At 43.5% G+C, this 20,065-nt stretch overlaps 1 protein-coding gene across 7 annotated transcripts in view; it reads right to left on the reverse strand.

Annotated features, from left to right (window-relative positions):
- meis1b (Meis homeobox 1 b) overlaps window positions 1–20,065 on the reverse strand; it is a 214,816-nt gene that overhangs the window by 134,070 nt on the left and 60,681 nt on the right. For all 7 annotated transcript variants that reach the window (XM_078556497.1, XM_078556499.1, XM_078556501.1 and 4 more), the window contains one exon: window positions 15,760–15,905. In XM_078556497.1, coding sequence (XP_078412623.1) covers window positions 15,760–15,905 — 146 coding nt within the window. The remainder of the gene's footprint in view (window positions 1–15,759; window positions 15,906–20,065) is intronic.

Genomic DNA, 20,065 nt, shown 5'->3' on the forward strand with positions numbered 1-20,065 from the left:
TCACAACAACAGAGGAATCACTTCAAAGTCGATGCAAATACATTACTCTGGAGCTGACAATGGCTCAAACCTTGGTGCACCCATGAAAGGTAAGGCACAAAAATAACAATTTTCGAACAAATTAAATGTCGCCATGAAACCTTAAATTGTTATATCCCCTTTTGATTGAGTGTTATTTTTTTGATGCTTAAGCAATCTTATCTCAGTCTCAGTCAAACATGCAAATTCAACAAGTATGTAGTCATCAGCTAATGCAGGGTGTATAAAAACCACTTTAACTCCTCTCTGATGGCACAAATATGCTGCAGCAATGGCCACAGTCCCAAATTATTCAGATTAGGGGGAGTTGAGTAGGAAATTTTTCACCCAGAGAGTGGTGGAGGTCTAGAACTCATTGCCTAGATGGGTGTTAGAGACAGAAACCCTCAGTGCATTAAAAAAAAACAGGAGGTGCTTGACCAATAGGGATATGGACCAAAAGCTGGGAAATGGGATTAGACTGGATAACTCTTTTCCGGCTGGCACAGACATGATGGGCTGAATGGCCTCCTTCTGTGCCATAAGTCTTTCAATGTTTCTCTGCTCACTTGGCAGACAATCTAAACATTCAGAATTACCACACAAATGATTAGTTTTCCACAAAGCGTAGTTAAAAACCAAAGCATGCATTGCAGGCTCATGCCATAGCGAGTAGATATACCACATGGTGTTATGGTTGAGCCACAGAGAGCTGAGGGGTCCTCACCTTTGAGGACTAGGGGAACAAGAAACGAGGGAAGCTCAGCAGGTTGTGCTGCTCCCCTCATCCAGTGACCCCTGCTGGAAATACACATGTGAGTATCAGAATAAGATAAGGTACCACTTGGCTCCTGTGGCTGCCATAATCATGGTGCAGAATCAGACGTGAAGAATGTTCACCATCGGGAAGTATCAGAGGGCTACTGCTGCCGCCCATACCCCAACATACGACATCACAACAACAACAACTTGTATTCATACAGCGCCTTAAACATTGCAAAACATCCCAAGGTGCCTCACAAGAGCATTACTAAAGCTTGCTACTGAGCCACATAAGGAGATAGTAGCACAGGTCAAAGAGGTAGATTTTAAGGAGTGTCTTAAAGGTGGTAGAGCGATACAGAGGTTTAGGGAGGAAATTCAAGATCCAATTGAGGAGCAATTAAAATCAGAAATGTATAAGAAACTGGAATTGGAGGAGGGCAGGGGTGTAGAGCTGGCAAAGGTTACAGCAATAGGGAAGGGTAAGGCCATTTGAAAGCAAGGAGGAAAACTATTAAAACGAATGAGAAAAATAACGGAGGTAGCAGGATAGTGGCTGCACATATACTTTACTGCACTATGTATCTCTTTATTCATCGCTATGTTTTTTTATTGCTGCAAATAACAATGATAAATAAAAATAAATGGACTTCAGATCACAAAAATCGATACATCGACCCAATTGGGTTCACCATCTCAGGCTAAAGATTCATTCAGAAGTGCACTAAGGAGACAATAATCAGACAAAAGGCAATATCTCAGGGATTCTCCAACACAACCACAATCAACCAAAGCATTGTTAATGATTTCACTGGATTCAAAAGTAGTACTGGTTAGCAACAATAGGAATCATATTCTCCAAATCATTACAGAGCTCAGCTATAATAATATCTCTGCTAACACTACCTCAGTAACTGACTTTTCTATGTCAAATGATGGTGGGGATGATTTTATGTCTTTTGGGGATAGAAGAATTTTATTATACCTCTAGTTAACTCTCTTTCAAAGCATTCTACAGTCATCGGTTGTATGGCGTATGCCCTGTTGAATTTAGCAAGACACCCACTATGTCATGTTACCACTCTTTATGTGAAGTTTCTCTTTAATCATGAAATGGGAGAGTTCTTATCTTTCTACACGTCATTTAGCTTGGAGGAATCTGCTCTTCGAACCACACAACTTCTGAAAGCGCAATTCTGTTACCGAGCTATTAAAAATGAAAGAAAAAGGCATGTTCCAATTTTTGTCAAAAACTGGGTTTCGTACATAACAACTTTTACACAGCTCTTATCAAAATGAGGCATGTTCACATTGGCAGATGGAACAATTCCTCATTTCAGAAATTCAGTCTCAGGATCAAGCACTGTCAGGTCAGAGCTAGTCCAGACGGATTCCCCTAAACTCCTTCAAAAATGAGCCTCAGCACCAAGCTGACACAGCACCCATTGCTGCACCATTGTGACATTTCACAGTTACTTGGTCATTTGTAGCATTGTGGGATCTTCCTGTGCACAAAGTGGCTGTGGCCTTTCCTGCATTATATTGGCGATTATGCTCCAAAAATGCATAGTAAGGTCATGCAGACTCGGAACGTTATCTCTGTTTCTATCTCCACAGATGCCGTCAGAACTGCTGAGTTCTTCCAGCATTTTCTGTTTTTATAAGCACATCACACAAATAGCACAAAAACTAAAATTAATTTGATCCACCCACCCACTTATGATCTTAATTAGTGTTTTGACCTGCTGGCTCCAAAAAAACATTTCTCCTGTTTTAAATCTAAAGTTAAACAGGAACTACCATCATCGCTGCTCAGATGAATTACTCTACATGTAGTGTTGCATTTTCCACACAGTCACAGATGGACATCAAAATGACCAGGACACAGAAAATCATATTAGTTCGCAGGGTATTCATAATAATAGGCACCTCATTATAACACATTTAGGACCCTGTTAAAGACAGGGCCCAGCGGACTGCAGAGTAAAAATGTTAAGTTCTGGTCAACTCTAACTATTATAATGTGTTTCTTTTAGATTCTGCCACTTAGTTACTATGACTTTGCTTCTCATTTCTCATTGTTAACTATGTTATTCGATCACGCTGTGATTTTGTAGTGGTATTCTGAAGCTACTTGCTTCCTGTATTTTCATTTGCCTAATATTTGCCACTTGTAGGGTGAGAAGATTGTCCTGTGGAGCAGCATGGAGCAGGTGGGCCAAAAGGCCTGTTTCTGAGCCGTAACTTTGATGTAATATCTGAAATGTTGGCCGCACTCTGTAATCCACATCCAAATGATTCTATTTTTCCAACTGAGATGCTGCTGCCATTCTCTGATATTTCTGCACTTCTTTTCCCAATTCGAATAATGTGCCACATCCCCTAAATCAAATGCATGTGCCACGTGCAGAGATGTGTCAGCACACAAAAGGGTTTGAGCAGGCAGGGTTGAGGTTGAGGAGAACATGTGGTACCAGGAAGCTTTGTTCTCATTGGGTTACTGATGGTTCAGCTTGGCTGTAGTGCCATAAGTGATAAGAACTGGAAAACTGTGACAGAAGGTAGTGGGCCGAGAGTCTGTCGAAACATTCACGTGTTAATCGTCGGTCTTTGTTCACATGCAAAATTCAATCGCCTTGCAGCATCACAATGGGCTGGGTTTTGCCATCCCAATTGTGGCTTAAATTACCTGAACATGTAGGCGACTTTTTAATCAATATCTGACCTCTTCGATGTTTCTGAGGGAACAGGAAGAGGGTAGTGAAGGAATCAGAGCTGCTTCCCAGCACTATACAGCGTAGCAGCAGGGTGAAAAAAGAAACAGAATCCAGCTCTGAAGGACAGTGGCATTGGAATTGAAACATTAACCTTTTCTCTCTCCACAGACGCTGCCAGACCTGCTGAGCAATTCCAGCACTTTTTGCTTTTATTGCAGGTTTCCAGCATCTGCAGTATTTTGCTTTTTGATCTTTGACGCTTTGACTCTTTAATAAGATTGAAGTGACTTTTAAAAGATCTCTAAATGTATATGATCTTTTAGTAGCATTTATCCGAGTGCTTGATGTTTCAATGTAAAATACTCTTTAGCAAGATTGAGGTGACTTTTAAAAATGTTATCTGATGTTTTAAAATCCTGCTGCATGCCTTTGATGTTGCAAGATGACTTCCAAATAACCTTGCAGACTTGCATCCTCGATTTGGAAGTGCACAAGAGTTCAACTGCACATAGGCTGAACCAACAATGCAACTTAGCATTAACATGATAGTGGCATGTTTCATCAGAAAATTTGGACAACACCTTGAATTGAGCTTGATACCAGTGGAACGATAGCACCATTACAAAACTACTATGTACTATACCACTGACTATAATGAATGACTAGCAGCCCAGTGTTTAACATTCTCTCACCCCCACATTTGAGGCTCAAGCTACATTCTTAAAATATTCAAAAATTACTAGGTGTGCATGTGCGGCAAAGCGATAATAAAAGTTTGCTAACTGGATTAATATTTTGTCATTTCGCTTCATCGGTTAATCCATACATGAATTTCTGTAACAGCTTACATGTGGCCGCAATGTTATCTCTTGAGTATTTCAGAACTTGGGAGTGGATGGAAGCAGTCAAAACACATGGTACAATAAACTCTTATTCCATTTTTACCAGGCACCAAGGTCTACAGAGAAAGAGCTGAGTGCACAATGTTGTTTTCCTTCACGTTTATGGGAAAACTGTGACAAGCTTTGCACATCGGAGCTGGAAAGTAGCAGTCAGACAAAACTACTTTCGGATGCTGGTGAGGGATCAATCAAAGAGCTCGGAGGTGGAATTTCTGCCTTTCAAAGCCTCGTCGTTTTGTCATCCTTAATTGTTTCGTCCAAGGTATTCTTTCATAACTGACTTTCCCCAAACAATCCATTGCTATCAAGGTATAATTCCCTGTGTTTTGTTTTGAAGTTGACATCTGAAGATTTTGAACCTGTTTTCAAAAAATTGCAGGCTGTGTGTGATTTGGAACAGTCATCAAGTTGTAAATTCAGGGATAACTTGCCTAGTAATGCTAGTAAATATTATTAGAAATGCTAGTAAATATTATTAGAGAAAGTAGTTGGGCTGCTGGAAAGTTTATTTTTCTTAAGAGGACCGTGAGCTGAACTAACTGGTTCACCATAAACTTGTAATTCGAGACAGGACAATTCTCAGAGTTATTGTCACTTGCCTATTTCACCAGCTGCTGCCCAATGTAGGCCACACAGAAACTAATTCCAAACAGCTTTGCTTGATTTTTAAAAATGTTTTAGTAACTGTTTCTCAACTAACTCTTTCTCCATAATCTTTAGAACAACAACTTCTATTTATGTAGCAGCTGTAACATGAAAAACATGCCCCAAGGAACTTCACAGGAGCATCAGAAAGCAACATTTGACAGCCAGTGACATGTTAGGTCAGATAACCAAAAGCTTGGTCACAGAGGCAGGCCTTAAGGTGCCTCTTGAAAAGGAAAGGTTTTGAGGCAGAGAGGTTTAGGGAGGGAATTCCAGAGCTTAGGACCGTGGCTGCTGAAGGCACAGCCACCAATAATGAAATGATTAAAATCTGGGATGCCCAAGAGGCCAGAGTTAGATGAACGCAGAGATCTCAGAGGGTTTCTGGGGCTGGAGGAGATTACAGAGGTAGGGAGGGGCGAGGCTATGGAGGGATTTGAAAACAAGGATGAGAATTTTTAAGATGAGGCGATCCAATGTAGGTCAACGGACACAAGGGTGATGGGTGAAGAGGACTTGGGTGTGAGTGAGAAAACGGGCAGCAGAGCTTTGGAAGACTTCAGGATTACAGCGTTTAACTTTTAATGCTTTCTGCAACATCTTTGGAAGTTACTCTACAGGCAGCAAGAATGGATGACCAGGCTATGCAGATTACAGAGGTCAATGCTGACTCAGCTGATCCTCAGTCAAGGCGGCAATAATGAAGGGGTGAACAATTGGTCCTGCTGACTTTAGATTGAGAAATGGAAAACCAGCCAGGATTTTGGCTTCTGATCACTATCACAACATTACAAGATAATTATAGATAAAGAAGGTTGTTCATTCATCCAGAATGACCCAAAAGCCCAATCCCATACCCCACTGCAGGATCCATTGGTTCTTGAATGATTCCAAGGTTTTCTTCTCTACCACGCTATCTGGATATCCTATTCTGCAGGCTGATCCTTCTCTGTATGTAGAGAAACCTCCTGATATCTGTTCTAATTTGCCTTTTAATAAATTAACTCTGAGACCCTTTATCCTACTCTCGCAATTTACTTCACAGTAAGCCATGTTGTGCTGGTGATGGAAGAAATTGATATTTAAGGTGGTGGATAGACTTCCAATTGAAAGGGCTGCTTTGTCCTGGAAGGTGTCAAGCTTCTTCAGTGTTGTTGGAGCTTCACTCATCCAGGCAAATGGACAGTATTCATCTCACTCCTGACTCATGCCTAGAGGGTGGACAGGCACTGGGGAGTCAGGAGGTGAGTTACTCGCTAAAGGGTTCCCAGCCTCTGACCTGCTCTTGTAACCAGAGTATTTATATAGCTGGTCCAGTTAAGCTACTCGCCAGTTGTGAACCCCCTCCACCCCCAGGATATTGATTGTGGGGGATTTGACAATGGTAATGTCATTGAATGTTATATGAATGATAGTTAGACCCTCTCTTGTTGGAGATGGACATTGCCTGGCACTTATGTGGCACAAATGTTACTTGCCACTTCTCAGCCCAAGCCTGGTTGTTCTCCAGAGTTTGCTGTATGCAGGCACAGAATGCTTCATCTGAGGAGGTGTGAATAAAACTGAACACTGCACAATCATTAGCAAACATTCTCATTTCTGGCCTTACAACAGAGGGAAGGTCATTGATGAAGCAGCTGAAGATGGTTGGGCCTAGACACTACCCTGAGGAACTCCTGCAGTGATGTCCGGGGACTAAAGTGATTGACCTCCAACAACAACTTCCTTTGTGGTAGGTCTGACTCCAACCAGCGGAGAGTTTTTACAGGTCCCAATGACTTCAATTTTACTAGGGTTCCTTGAAGCCACATTCAGTCAAATGCTGCCTTACTATAAAGGAAAACAACTTTCACCTTGCCTAAAATTCAGCTCTTTTGTCCATGTTTGGACCAAGGTTGTAATGAAGCTTAGAACCAAGTGTTGCTGGCAGAACCTGAACTGAGCATTGATAAGCAGATTATTGGTGAACAAGTCTGCTCGACGGCACTATTGATGACACCTTCCATCACTTTACCAATGATCGGGGGTAGACTGATGGGGCGGTAACTGGCCAAATTGAATTTGTCCTGTTTTTTGTGGACAGGATCATTTAGATGCCAGTGTTGTATCTGTACTGGATAAGCTTGCTAGCAGTACAGCTAGTTCTGGAGCACAACTCTTCAGCATTACAACCAATGATGTTGTCAGGGCCCACTATCTTTTCTGTATCCAGTATGCACAGCCATTTCTTGATATCACATGGAACAAATCGGATTGGCTGAAGACTGGCTTCTGTGATGCTGGGGACCTCAGTAGGAGGCCGAGATTAATCAGCCATTTGTCGCTCCTGGCTGAAGACAGTTACAAACGCCTTTTCATTTGCATTCATGTACTGGATTCCACCACCGTGCAGGATGGAGGTGTTTGTGGAGCCTTCTCATCCTGTTAGTTGTTTAACTGTGCACCATCATTCACGAGTGCATTCTGCAGGGCTGCTGAGCTTTGGCCTGATCCATCGGTTGTGGGATTATTTAACTTTGCCCATTGCATTCTGCTTGCCCTGTCTAGCGTGCATGGGTGATTTTTAGGTGTGTTTGGTGCTGCTGCTGAAATGCTGTTCTGCACTCCTCATTGAAGCAGGGCTGATCTCCGGGCTCGGTGTTGGTGGTAAAATGAGGAATATGCCAGGCCATGAAGTTACTGGCTGTAGTTGAATACAATTCTGCTGCTGCTGTTGCTGGCCCACAGAGCCTCATGGATGCCCAGTTTTAAGCTGCTAGATCTGTTCTGAATCTATCCTCTTTAGATGGTGGTAATATGGAAGATGTTTCAGTGTGAAGACAGTCGTAACGTGCCTTTAAGGGATAGCAACACATCACTATTGGGGGAGTGTGTCATACAATCCAGTTTTAGTTTCACTTTGCCTATGAACAGAACACAGCACAGCTCTGATGCGTTCAATCTTTCTACCTTTGTATAAATGTTCTCATGTGCCTAGGCTAAATTAGCAAACCTGCAACATGATTTACCCAATCCCTTATGAGTGATTGGTGCCTTCATTTCATTATAACAACACTACATAGTGCTCAGTGGAGGTCAAACAGTCTGGCAGCAAGATTAAGTGTAGGTACGATATGGTGAACAACCTCAGATTGTGCTACATGGCAAGAGACGGCCCTCGACATTCCGGTCAGAACTCAATGGGGGTCGCAGCGTCGGAGAGTGTTGAACTCGCGGCGCGGTGACTGCACAGAAAAGCTTTGAAGACACAGCACCAAGATAGAGCTGGTCAGCAGAACATCCCTCGTGGTGAGGTCGCAGCACGTAGCCTGTCAGTTCCGTGAGTGGGACAGCGTGTCGAGAGAACGGGGTTAGCTCAGTCGGGAAAGGTGAGTGACCGGGGTGTGGGGGCCGGATCGATGGCGAGTGAGGGAGAGTCAAACAAAAATAAACAGAAAACCACCATAAAAATCGGACCAGAGAAGCTTGCGATTATAATGGGTGGAGCTTCGGAAAAGCGTGCAAAAGCAGTTACAGCGACACTCATCTCAGGTATTATAGGAGATGGAAGGTCAAAGGGAGATTGTCAGAATGTCCACAAAATTCCCCAGTTTGAATTGGGATGCAGCTGACCTAATATCCAAATTCAAAACGTTTAAACAGCGTACAGAGCTATGGTTTCTTGATTCAGGTATGTCTGAATCAGACAAGCAAGCAATAAAAATTCGCCTAGTGATTGGGAATGAAGGTCTACGCAGGCTGAACACATCAGGAATAACAGCAGAAGAGCTAAAGGATCCCCAAAAGATATGGACTACATTGGAAAACTGATTCAGAATCAGGTTAAATTTCCTTATTCATTGACTAGAGTTCATACAATTTCGACAACAGCTACAGAATCCATAGGCTACTTCATCAGCAGCTGCAGAGAAAAGAATACGTACTGTGATTTTTCAAATGCAGAACTAGCAGACAGAATTCAAAAGTAAAATACTGTGGATGCTGGAAATCTGAAATAAAACCAGAAAGTGCTAGAAAAACTCAGCAAGTCTGACAGCATCTGTGGGGAGAGAAACAGAGTTAACGTTTCGAGTCCTTATGACTCTGTTTTGCATTTTCTGTTTTTTTTATTATTATTATTATTATAGCAGGCAGAATTGTTGAGTTGCTGATCGCATCCACTCCCACGGCAGTATTCCAGAAAGATCTGGTGACAAGCCCAAAATGTATAGCATCGAAGAGCTACTCAAGGATGGACATAAGTACGAAGCAATCCTTGCAGGTCGATAAAGCTTACAGGTCCTAAGTACAACCCCAATTGTTGACGCAATTACTGGAAAGTCTAAGCCTAGTAAGACATGTGGAAGGTTTGGTCTTTTGCCCGCACCAAGGAAATTCCCAACTTTTCAGCCATTCTGCCATCAACATTCAGATCAATTTCTTCAGTTCTCTTTATTCCAGTGTTGGCATATGTTCCAATCCAGGTAAGATAGAGGATATTAAAGCCATGCCAACTTCTCAAGATAAGGACAATCTTTGATGATGTCTAGGTTTCTTTAATTTCTTGTCTCCATACATTCCCAATTTCGTTCAAAAATTTTCATCTTTCCGCCAAGGTTGCAACATCTCTTGATAAAGATTCAAGGTTACGACTGTGAGATCAGGAACAAGCCAGGTAACTCGATGGTCACATTGGATACACTTAGCAGATTGCCTGACCCAGTGAAAACAGAAAATATATCCTTGGATCTACAAGTTGACTTCATTGACATTGAACTTGAAAGTGTTCTCCAAATTAATTTGATACATTTTCCACCACACAAATGGCAGCAGCTACAAGAAGAAACGGCAAAAGATTCTCCACTACAGAAACTGTGGAAGCCCATCATCGACGGGTGGCCTGATTCAATTCAGCATGTCCATGCACACGTGAGACCGTTTTGGGCCTTATCGGGATGAGCTAGGCATCTCCCGGGGAGTCATTTTTAAAGCCAGGCAGGTCACCATACCAGAATCTATGTGATCTGATACTCTTCAATAACTTCATCACTCACACATGGTCACAGGTCAGATAAGAAGACTCAAGAGTGACAGTCTATTGGCCAGGTATGAACAATGACATTGAAGTTGCTGCCAAGAAGTATGAAGCATGTCAAGAGCTATTGACGAGCCAGTACAAAGAACCACTGATTCCACATGACGTTTCTACCCATCCTTGGTCCAAAATCACATCTGACCTCTTTCATGTCCAAGGCACTGACTACATCATCAACATTGACTACTTTACCAAGTACCCCATTATTCGACAATTTCACAATATGTCAAGCACACTGTCATGCACACTCTAAGTGCTATTTTCAGTTTATTTGGTGCACCTAGAGAGATCATTACAGATATCAGTCCGCTATTTATTGGTAAGCCATTTCAGGAGCTGAGAAGTGGAATATCAGTCACACTACTTCTTCTCCTCATTACCCTTGATCTAACGGCCTAGATGAATGAATGATGTGCACAGTGAAATCTCTAATTTTCAAATGTAGACAGACAAGCAAGACCTACACGTTGCAATGTTACACCTGACAGCGTCACCTTTAATTGCAAGTATCCCACCACCAATAGAGCTCATGTTTGGCAGACCAGTGCATAACAATTTACCTACTCTTACACATTCTACTCTCTCAGAAACTAGAGGGCATCTTTAAAACTGCAAGAGAAGATGATCAGTGTGTATGAAAAAAATGCAGGTGCAGAAACGCCAGATTTGCAGTTGGGACAACAGGCTTGCGTCCAGGATCCCACAGAATGCACACGGCAACCAGCCGAGATGACAAGGATTTGTTTGGATCCATGGTCCTATACAGTCATTGCACAAAAAGGCGGAATGGTGAAGTGTAACCGAGAACACATCAGATCCATTCCAGCTCCTCAACCACCTACAAATACAACTACCAATACAGTCCTATTCAATCCAGAACAAGATCCTGAATTAAACTAGGAACAACATCCAAGAACGACAATCCCATGAATCGCTGTGAGAAACTGAAGAAACCTCCTGACAAGGTTACCATTTCAAGGTCTGGGCGTACCAGCAGATTACCTTTACGCTTTAGTGAATCATAGATTCAGCAGTCCTATGCACTTATGCAATGGTAACTAAACATGAACGTGTATTATAAATAGTTATACTTCTTTGGAAGGGGGAAAGTATCTTTAAAAAGACAGTAATATGCCTTTCAGGGATAGCAGCATGACATCACTAGAAGGGAAATATACCATGCGACCTAGTCTTAGTTTCACTTTCGCCTGTGAGCACAGCACAGCACAGCACAGCTCTGATGTCTGCTCAAGCTTTCTACATGGGTTCACAACAATCTGGTAGCTTCATGGCCACCATTACTGCTGCCAGCTATTCATTCCAGATTTATTTAATTAACTGAATTTACATTCCCCAGTTGCTGTGGTAGGATTTGAACTGATGTCTCTGGATAATAGTCCAGGTTGGGGGATTACTAACCCAATAACATAATTACTAATTTACTGTACCCCTATAAAGCCTAATAAAGGTATATCAATCTCAGGCCTCAAATTGACCCCAAGGCATTATTTGGGAAGAGAGTTCTTGATTTCCACTATCCTTTGGGTGGTATTCGTCCCAGATTTGCACAAAGTGCGGTAGCGGGCAGGTATAAAAGGTGCTTTACCCGTTGGTCGCAATGGCGGGTTTTCCGCCTCAATAATTATGCAGCCACAGGAAAGACGGCATCTTGCTGGTGGGCAGCCTCCGATTTGCCACCACACTGTTGCCTCACTGCTTCCTCAGGCAGGGCGCCACATTTAAACTGCAGCCGTGCACATACTTCTCAATGCTTGCAGCCCAGGACTGCTCTGGTGAAGACATGGCCCCAAAAGTCAAGAAGAGCGCAGCCCCCCAACCCGATTCAGTGACACATCCCTGGGACGCCTTCTGGACGCGTGGAGGCCCGCCATGATGTCCTCTACCCCCAGCTCTGGCCGCAGGAGGCCCATCAGTCTCAGTGCTCAGGCTTGGGAGGTGGTGACAGAGGTGGTCAGTGCCAACGCTGCACACAAGAGGTCAGCCATCCAGTGCAGAAAACAGATGAATGATCACATCCGTGCTGCCAGGGTAAGGCAAACATCTTATCACTCTAAACTCACACATTCACAAGATAATCTCACTCACAGCACATCACCACTCACTCTCTCACACACCCTCACATCTCCATCTGGCCTCATCTCCTCTGGAGGCTGCCCCCTCAGCCCTCACCATCTTGAGGCCACTTGCACAGATCAACTTGTGTCCCCACACACACCCTGGGATACCCTCCTTTCCCAGTACAGTCCTCACCCTGCAGCCTCTTCCCTTGCCTGAAGCCACTTCTCCCCCTTCCCCAGGCAAGCCCCAGCCCTGCAACCATTGAAAAGCCGTCCCTGCATTACGGCTGGTCTGGTCGGTAGAGACCTGCCTGTGAACCCCCCGACTAAAAGCGACATGGTGCTGCCTGTGAAGCCTGGGGCTGATGACTACGAGTGCTGCCCGAAGCGAGATAGGCAAACAAACCTCGAAGTCCTGAGCAAAGTGCAGCTCGCCAGGTGTACGTCACTTGTGTACAGTTGTGAAACATGTCAGCGTGCAATCACACCGACATGCCCGGATGATCCAGCGTGGGGGGATGATTCTGGTGAGCGGGGCTTATAGCGAGATGCTAAAGTGTTGAAATTATGGGCAGAATTTAGCCCTTGATGGGCGGGCGGGCCCCACCGGCTTGGCGGTGGGCGGGCAGCCGAACTTTGCCGCCGAAGCGGGCCCTGCCACCATTTTGAGTGGGCAGGCCAATTAAGGCCCCGTCCAGCGGCCTGCCCGACGGGAAGCACTATGCTCTTCCTGTGTGGGAGGGAGGGATTCCCCATCTGTCAAAGTGCTCGCACTGCTCCCTGAGACTAAGTGCTGTCTCAGGGAGAGCACTGACAGTTTGATAAACTTAAAAAATAGAAAAATAAAAAAATTATTAACATGTCCCCCTCATGTGACAATGTCACACGAGATGGGACATGTTAAAAAGTGTGACTAAAACTTGATTAAGCTTTTTTAAAATGGACATGAAACCTCATCTCCCCAGTGGATGAGGTTTCATGCTTTATCAGAAGCCCACTGGGGCTCCTGGCCTGCCCGCCGGCCTTAAGGTTGGACGGGCAGGGCCTTTAATTGGCTTAATTATCCTGTCAATGGCCTCAATTGGCCATTGACAGGTTGGCGGGCGGACAACTGATTGCACTGTCCGCCCGTCTTCCTGAATATTTAAATGGGGCGGGATGATGTCGGGGGTTCCCTCCGATGTCATCCCGTGTTATTTTCGTGTCAGCGAGCGGGCCCCGCCCCCAACTCGCTGACGGGAAAATCCTGGCCTATGTTCCTGACGTGTGGCAGCAGGAAAACGGCCCCGCCATTGATAGGTGGAGCGGACGATCGCAAACTGGTTTGACGACGGCGTCAAACCGATTTGTGGCCCTCTCGCCATATTGTCCCCCCACTCCCCCACCACCCCCGGGGCTGGAAAATTCAGGCCTTTGTGTGAAGAAGTGCTTCCTGATTTCACCCCTCTAAGGCTCAGCTCTAAGTAAGGTAGAACATGCCCTCCTTTTCTAGGCTCCTCTACCAGAGTATGACATAGTTCTTCTGCAACTATCCTATCTTACCCATTCATCATTTTAAACATCTGAATTAAATCACTCTTCAACCTCCTAAACTCATGGGAATATGAGTTTTATGCAGTTTGGCCTCACGGTTTAACCCTTAAAGCTCCAGTGTCATTTGATGATTACACATTGTACCTCCTCCACAGCCAACATATCCTTCCTGAGATTTGAAGCCCAGAGCTGAATGCAGGATGTCAGATCAAGACTCTGTCCCCCCCTGAACCATCACTTCCTTCCCTTTACAATCCAGCCCCTTTAAGATAAAGGCCAATATTCAATAAATTAGCCCTTTTGATTACTTTTGGTACTTCTCCACGAGCTTTGAGTGATTTCTATACTTGGACACATAAACTCCTTTGATCCTCCAAAGCTTCTGGTCTCTCACCAATATGAAAATATTCTGATTTTTCTTTCTTGGATGCAAAGTCTTGACCATATTGAACTCTATGTGCCACTGTGCTGCCCACTCGCTCTAAAAACTTGAGTGTACAACTTTCCCTTCCTTCCTCCAAGTCAGTGATAGATATGGAAAAACTGAGGCCCCAGTACAGGTTCCTGGGGAACACCGCTTGTCACATCCCATCAAAACAGAATACATTCCCTTAATCCTGACCATATATCTCCTATCTCCCAGTTATTGACCTGAGAACCAATACCCCAACAAAGGGTGAATGGGAGGATGGCAAGGAATTGTCATGGTTAAACAAAAAAGACCCATTTTCAATCCTGCCATCTTCTTAGCAACTATAATCATTTATAATTTTTCATTTCCCTTACATAATATTCTAGCTTACTGCACTTTTCACTTCAACTCATCATAAATTAGGGATTTTTAAATTTATTTTCGGTATGAACCTTCCCAACGCTCGATTTTGCTGAGCCTTTTGAGATCTTGCAAATTTCAGGTTCTAAAGTCGTGTTCAGAGTCTAAATGCCAGGAAGCCAATTTGTAACGTCGTTGTTTGTTGAAGGTAGTCTTGCCATGCTCCACCCTCCTTTGAAAATGAGCCCGCCTCAAGTCTTTGTTTTACCCTCATTTCCCTCTTTTTTGAAGACAATGTAATGAATCGGCTATGTACAGGGTAGACATCAGAAGACTTTGGATATACAGCACAGAAACAGGCCTTTGGGCCCAGTAACTCTATGCCGGTGTTTATACTTCACCACAGCTTCCTCCCATCTTTTCTCATCTAAATCTATCATCCTAACCATCTGTTCCTTTCTCCCTCATACGCTTTTCTAGTTTCCCCTTAAGTAAATGTACACAATTCGCTTCAACCACTCCCTGTGGTAGCTAATTCTATGTCCTTCTTCGAGTGAAGAGCTTTCTTCTGAATTCCTCATTGGATTTCTTGGGCTATCTTATAATGACAGCTTCTAGTTCTAGTTCTGCTCTTCCCCACATGAGGAAACACTCTCTCTGTATCCACTCTATCAAAACCTTTCAGAATCTTAAAGATCTCAATTAGGTCACCCCTCAACCTTCTTTTTTTTCAAGAGAAAAGAGAGCCCGCCTGTCAACCCTTTCCTGATATGTAGGCCCACACATTTCTGGTATCATCCTTGTAAATCTTCTCTGCACCCTCTCCAATGCCTCCAAATCCTTTTCATAATAAGGCAACCAGAACTGCACACGGTGCTCTAAATGTGGTCTAACCAAAGTTCAATACAGCATAATTTCCCTACTTTTTAATTCTATCCTTCCAGTAAAAAAGGCTAGTGCATGGTTTGCTTTCTTATGGCCTTGCTAAGCTGTGGTGCAACTTTTAGTGATTGATGTAATTGTAGTCCGAGAGATGTCAACTGGCAGGGAAAAGAGTCCATCCATTTTCTACCAAGCTAAACTAATGAGCAGATAATTGGGTGGGCTCCAAAGTAGCTGTGCAATCCTTCCCACCCAGTTTCGCTTCCATGTGCTCCATCTAGACGACCCTTTTCTATCAAAGCGCAAGAAAAATCTGCCCTCTATTATCTATAAATCCATCGGCATCTCAAGGCGTATCAAGTTATGTTTCACTTACTGTGAGGTGTTGGAACAACCATGCTCGCATGATGTTTGTGGCTACTTTTGGAAAGATCCCTCGTTTTTTCTGACGTTTTTTATCCTTGTCTGGATCATCATCATCTCCTGTGCTTGGTGAAGCTACACTGTTGTCCAAGCCATCACCTGTCAGTACATTAAAGATGCAGTTTTAAGGCAATCTTTTTGGTCATTTAAGACTTTTGTATTGCTTCTTTAAGGTTGCACAACATCAGGAGTTTTTTTTTAAATGTCAATGTTTTCCAGGTGTTTTGGGTCCAGGTCATTTAATCTTTGGGTGATAGTCTTGTGATCTCTTAGCACAAATTATTAGATACATCAAAATAAATTGTCTATCATATTCCAGCACTGGGGTACAAGTGCAGTCTTGTTTGCAAAGTCACACAGAATGAGAGCTGGTTTGTACCTGAGTTCCTATGATCTACTTCTCGTTCAGTGCAGTGTTGTGCTCCGTATGATGAGCACTGTGCCCCCGCAAGGCACTTTATTGATTACCTTGAACTTTGAACCTGGGGAAAAGGTCACACAGAGACCTGTTTCCAGCAAACCCCACTCCGGAAAACTAACTGTTCCTTTCTGTTCTCCATTATTTTAATAAAATGAGGAGACCAGTGTGCACCATCTGTGCCCTGATCTTATTTAAACACAAAAAAAAAATGTTTGCGTCAAACATCTGGGTGGAAAACAGCTGGACGGGCCAGTCATTCACCTGCCCTGGGCTTGTACAATCCCCCTCGCTGCTTCAATGCCCCACTGCTGGACGGGGACTGAGGAGAAAATAACATTACAGGCATAGATGCAAACCATCTGCCTGTGCTTACACCGGGCACATAACACACAGTTTGGTTGGCACTAATGGCTCCAACGCCTGTGCCAAGACAGAAGAATTGAGGCCAATATTGCTCTCACCTGGATTTCCAAGCTGCAGTTAATCGCAATGCTGCACACAGTGCACAGACTGTACAGCCGCACATATAAGTACAATCAACAATACAGTATTTGTAATTCCTACGTAGCTGGGTGGCAAGAGATCCCACCTGTAGTGTGGGAAACAGGTACAAGCTATTAACACTTTGACTACTCCAAAAGCACTTGCCACATGGCTCCAGGTTCTCTTTTAAAACTCTGCAATGAAAATTAGGTTGGGGGAAAGGTGTTGATTTTCAGTCCCCCTATCAATGTAGCTTTAGTGCAGAATAAAACTAATACTGTTAGCACTCTTTCTTACATTATTCAAAGTTTACAGTGCTAATGAACTGGCTGAGTCAGTGAAGCTGACTTCTCAGTTCTCAGACAATGGACTGAAAAGTGTCTGCGCCCTGCAGACTGCTAAGAACCCTATTTAAATTTGAGTTTGGGACTGCTGCGGGTTTGCCCTCTGTGGATAGAAATTCACAGCACGGGACTGACCATAAACTCAATACAAATTGACATTAAAGTGTGAAAACCCAAAAAAGGCCAGCCGGTATGGGAAGTGAAAATTCCACACTGGGGCAGTAGGGGGTGCCATTTTGAGGCAAAGGTTAAGTCCCAGTGAAGAGGAATCCACAATGAATCTGACCTATATTATTTCTGACCTAAGATTACTTGAGGCAGACATTGGGTGCAAAGTGAACTGTGTTCCATTTCCCCAGCATTGTACTTAGTCTCATCCTGACAACCATTAAAACATGTGGCAAACACAAAATGCAAATGAGTTGCTGAGATGAATGCTGGGGTGTTCCTGTTGTAAGGCAAGGCAATTTATTCCATCCCATTATAATTTATTAAAGAAACTCGACTTGAAAAACAGATCAACAGCTGTTTAATTCTGAATATAAACACTGCAAGCAAGGCTGTTCACCACAATTAAAAATAAAAGTCCTGGGTACAGATTATTGATTAAAAATCTGTAGCAGCTTCCAATCTAATGATGTACCCTCCCCATCTTAGCATCTCTGCATCAGCCCTCCTCTTTACACATAACTTTCCATTTGTGCCAAAGAAAGCCTTCAAATTCATTTACTAGCAATGCCCCACTGCCTCACTAGAGAAGAATTCATTGATAATTTATGGAAATATCTACTATAATCCAGAGATGACTTTTTCCAGCCTTGCGCATCAATAGAATAATCAAGGCTTTAAAACAGCCTTTGCTTCCCATTACCTCAGGCAAGAGAATCCCTGAAAGCATGCCTTCAGGGCACCTGCATTATACACACCATTAGGAGAAGGAAAGGCTTTCTGCATTCCATATAAAACACTCGCCAGTACTTTTCCTGTTTTTCTTATGTAGCAAAAGCACCCACACTAGAAACAGAAATTTTTAAGTAAAGACTTATGTAGATACAACGGCGAAAGCTTTCAAGCGAGGACTATGCCCCTCAATCAAGCTGTAGAGAGCGGCTTACCCCAAATAACAGGTTTCTGTTACATCATTAGCACCAGCCCAAAAAAACATAGCCTCAGCTTTCATGCACAGTTTGCTCTCCCTACTGTTTTAGGCAAATAGAGCAGCTCTGCTTTCATCTGGGAGGGGCGACTACACTGCTGGCTTGTAATCTAAGACAAGATTTTCATTAGGAGCAAATGCTTTCAGTCCGCTGCGAAATCGGGTTGTGTTCAGGGATGCCTAAGAGAAAATAGAACTTTGTCTCTCCAGAGTGAGCTGAAGATATGGGTAGGAAGAGGTGGATATGCTAACCCACCAGATGCCAAAAGAAATTGTTGTGCCCGTACAGACATTTCTTCTTTATCTCTTCCCCCAAACACATTTTTCACCTATTCTTTTCTCACTTTTCTTGCGTACTGACCTCTGAGAGTCAAAACCTTGGAGAAAACTCTAGAGCATCAATTTTATTGGCATTCCCATTTTCGCTGTAATTTGATAGCATCTCTGTGAGGTCTGGGGCTAATTTCTTTTTCTCTCTCTCTTTTCAGACTCCAGCGAGATCACTCGCAGGGAGCCATATGGTAGCGGCTATGGGCCACATTTGCAAAATATCAGCACTGGCTTCATTTCTAGCTTTGACTTCTCCTGCTTCCAAAGCGAAGGCAAATTATGAAGGGAAAACTGAAAAGGTGGAAATAATCATAAAAATGATGCTAGTCCATAAACAAGCTTACAGCCTCATTAGTACAGCAGCAGGCTCCATTGGGTGATTTATGCTCGTTTTGCGGATGCCACGAGGAAATGCCACAGGGCAACTTTTGCCAACTGCTAACAGTTTCTGACAGATTCTTAGCAACTAGTGTGAGCTGTGCTGTGGCTTTCGCTAGTGACAGGAGCTGAAAATGTCATATCATCTGCCCATGTGTCACGGACTCCATGTGGCAATTAAGCAGCAGACCAGTGAGTTAGGCGGCCAGAGGCGTTCTTCAATCGCCTCTGGCTATTTGAGGGGGTGGGGGCAGAGCCTGCACACAGGCCTTGCAGTCACTCCACACATGTGCAACACACTTAGCCAGCCATCATGTGAGCATTCCTACTGTCTTAGTTCTGATGAGCTTGATCCATTCAAATGGTCTGTAACTTCTCTCACCATCTCTCTAGGCATTGCATGACATTATCAGATGAATTTAGGGTAATCTCTTTTGATATGATTGTTTGAAATGCCACTTTAATTGCCGATACCTGACTCTGTATAAATGGCATATTGCAAGTCGAGGTGCAAGCTGTCTTTGTGCTTATCACAATTTAGTCAAAATACGATTTAAAAATCAGTGGAGCTGACATATTGCTGCTTTACAGCTGCAAGCACCAGAAAGGAGAGGAAAAAAAGCACAACAACCAGGCTTTATTTAAGAATGCCATTGGATCTGTAGCAAGCATTGCTGAGACATGGTCCCGCAATTCAATTTTCTAGTAATGAAGAGCATGAACTGTAAGTCAAAACTGTCAAACCTTTCATCACAGTCGCTTGCCCTTTGAAATATTTTTTTTAGAATTGTTTTTACAAAATTTTATAGGCCATGGTCTGGTGAAAGAGGCCAGTCAGTAGAGAAAGGAATTTGTATTACAATTCAACCATGGGCAATTTCTTGTAAGGTCTGCGCCTATCCCCATGGAGGGCAGCAGGTGACCTGTGGCAGCTCTTAGTCTGTTGGATTGCTCAGATTTCAAACACCCACTCAGCTCAAACATTGCACAGTTGTCCATTTAAGCATGCCCAGGCATTTAGGCCTCTCTATCTTGTTCCTTTCAAGAAAAGATAAAGCAGCATTTATCGTATTCAGACCATTCAATGGGTCAGAATGGTTATGTCTGCAGGGGGTTCCCCTTCACACAGGTCAAGGCACTCTTCCTC

The sequence above is a fragment of the Cetorhinus maximus genome, chromosome 14 (genome assembly GCF_964194155.1).
Source record: "Cetorhinus maximus chromosome 14, sCetMax3.hap1.1, whole genome shotgun sequence".
Classification (NCBI taxonomy): Eukaryota; Metazoa; Chordata; class Chondrichthyes; order Lamniformes; family Cetorhinidae; genus Cetorhinus; species Cetorhinus maximus.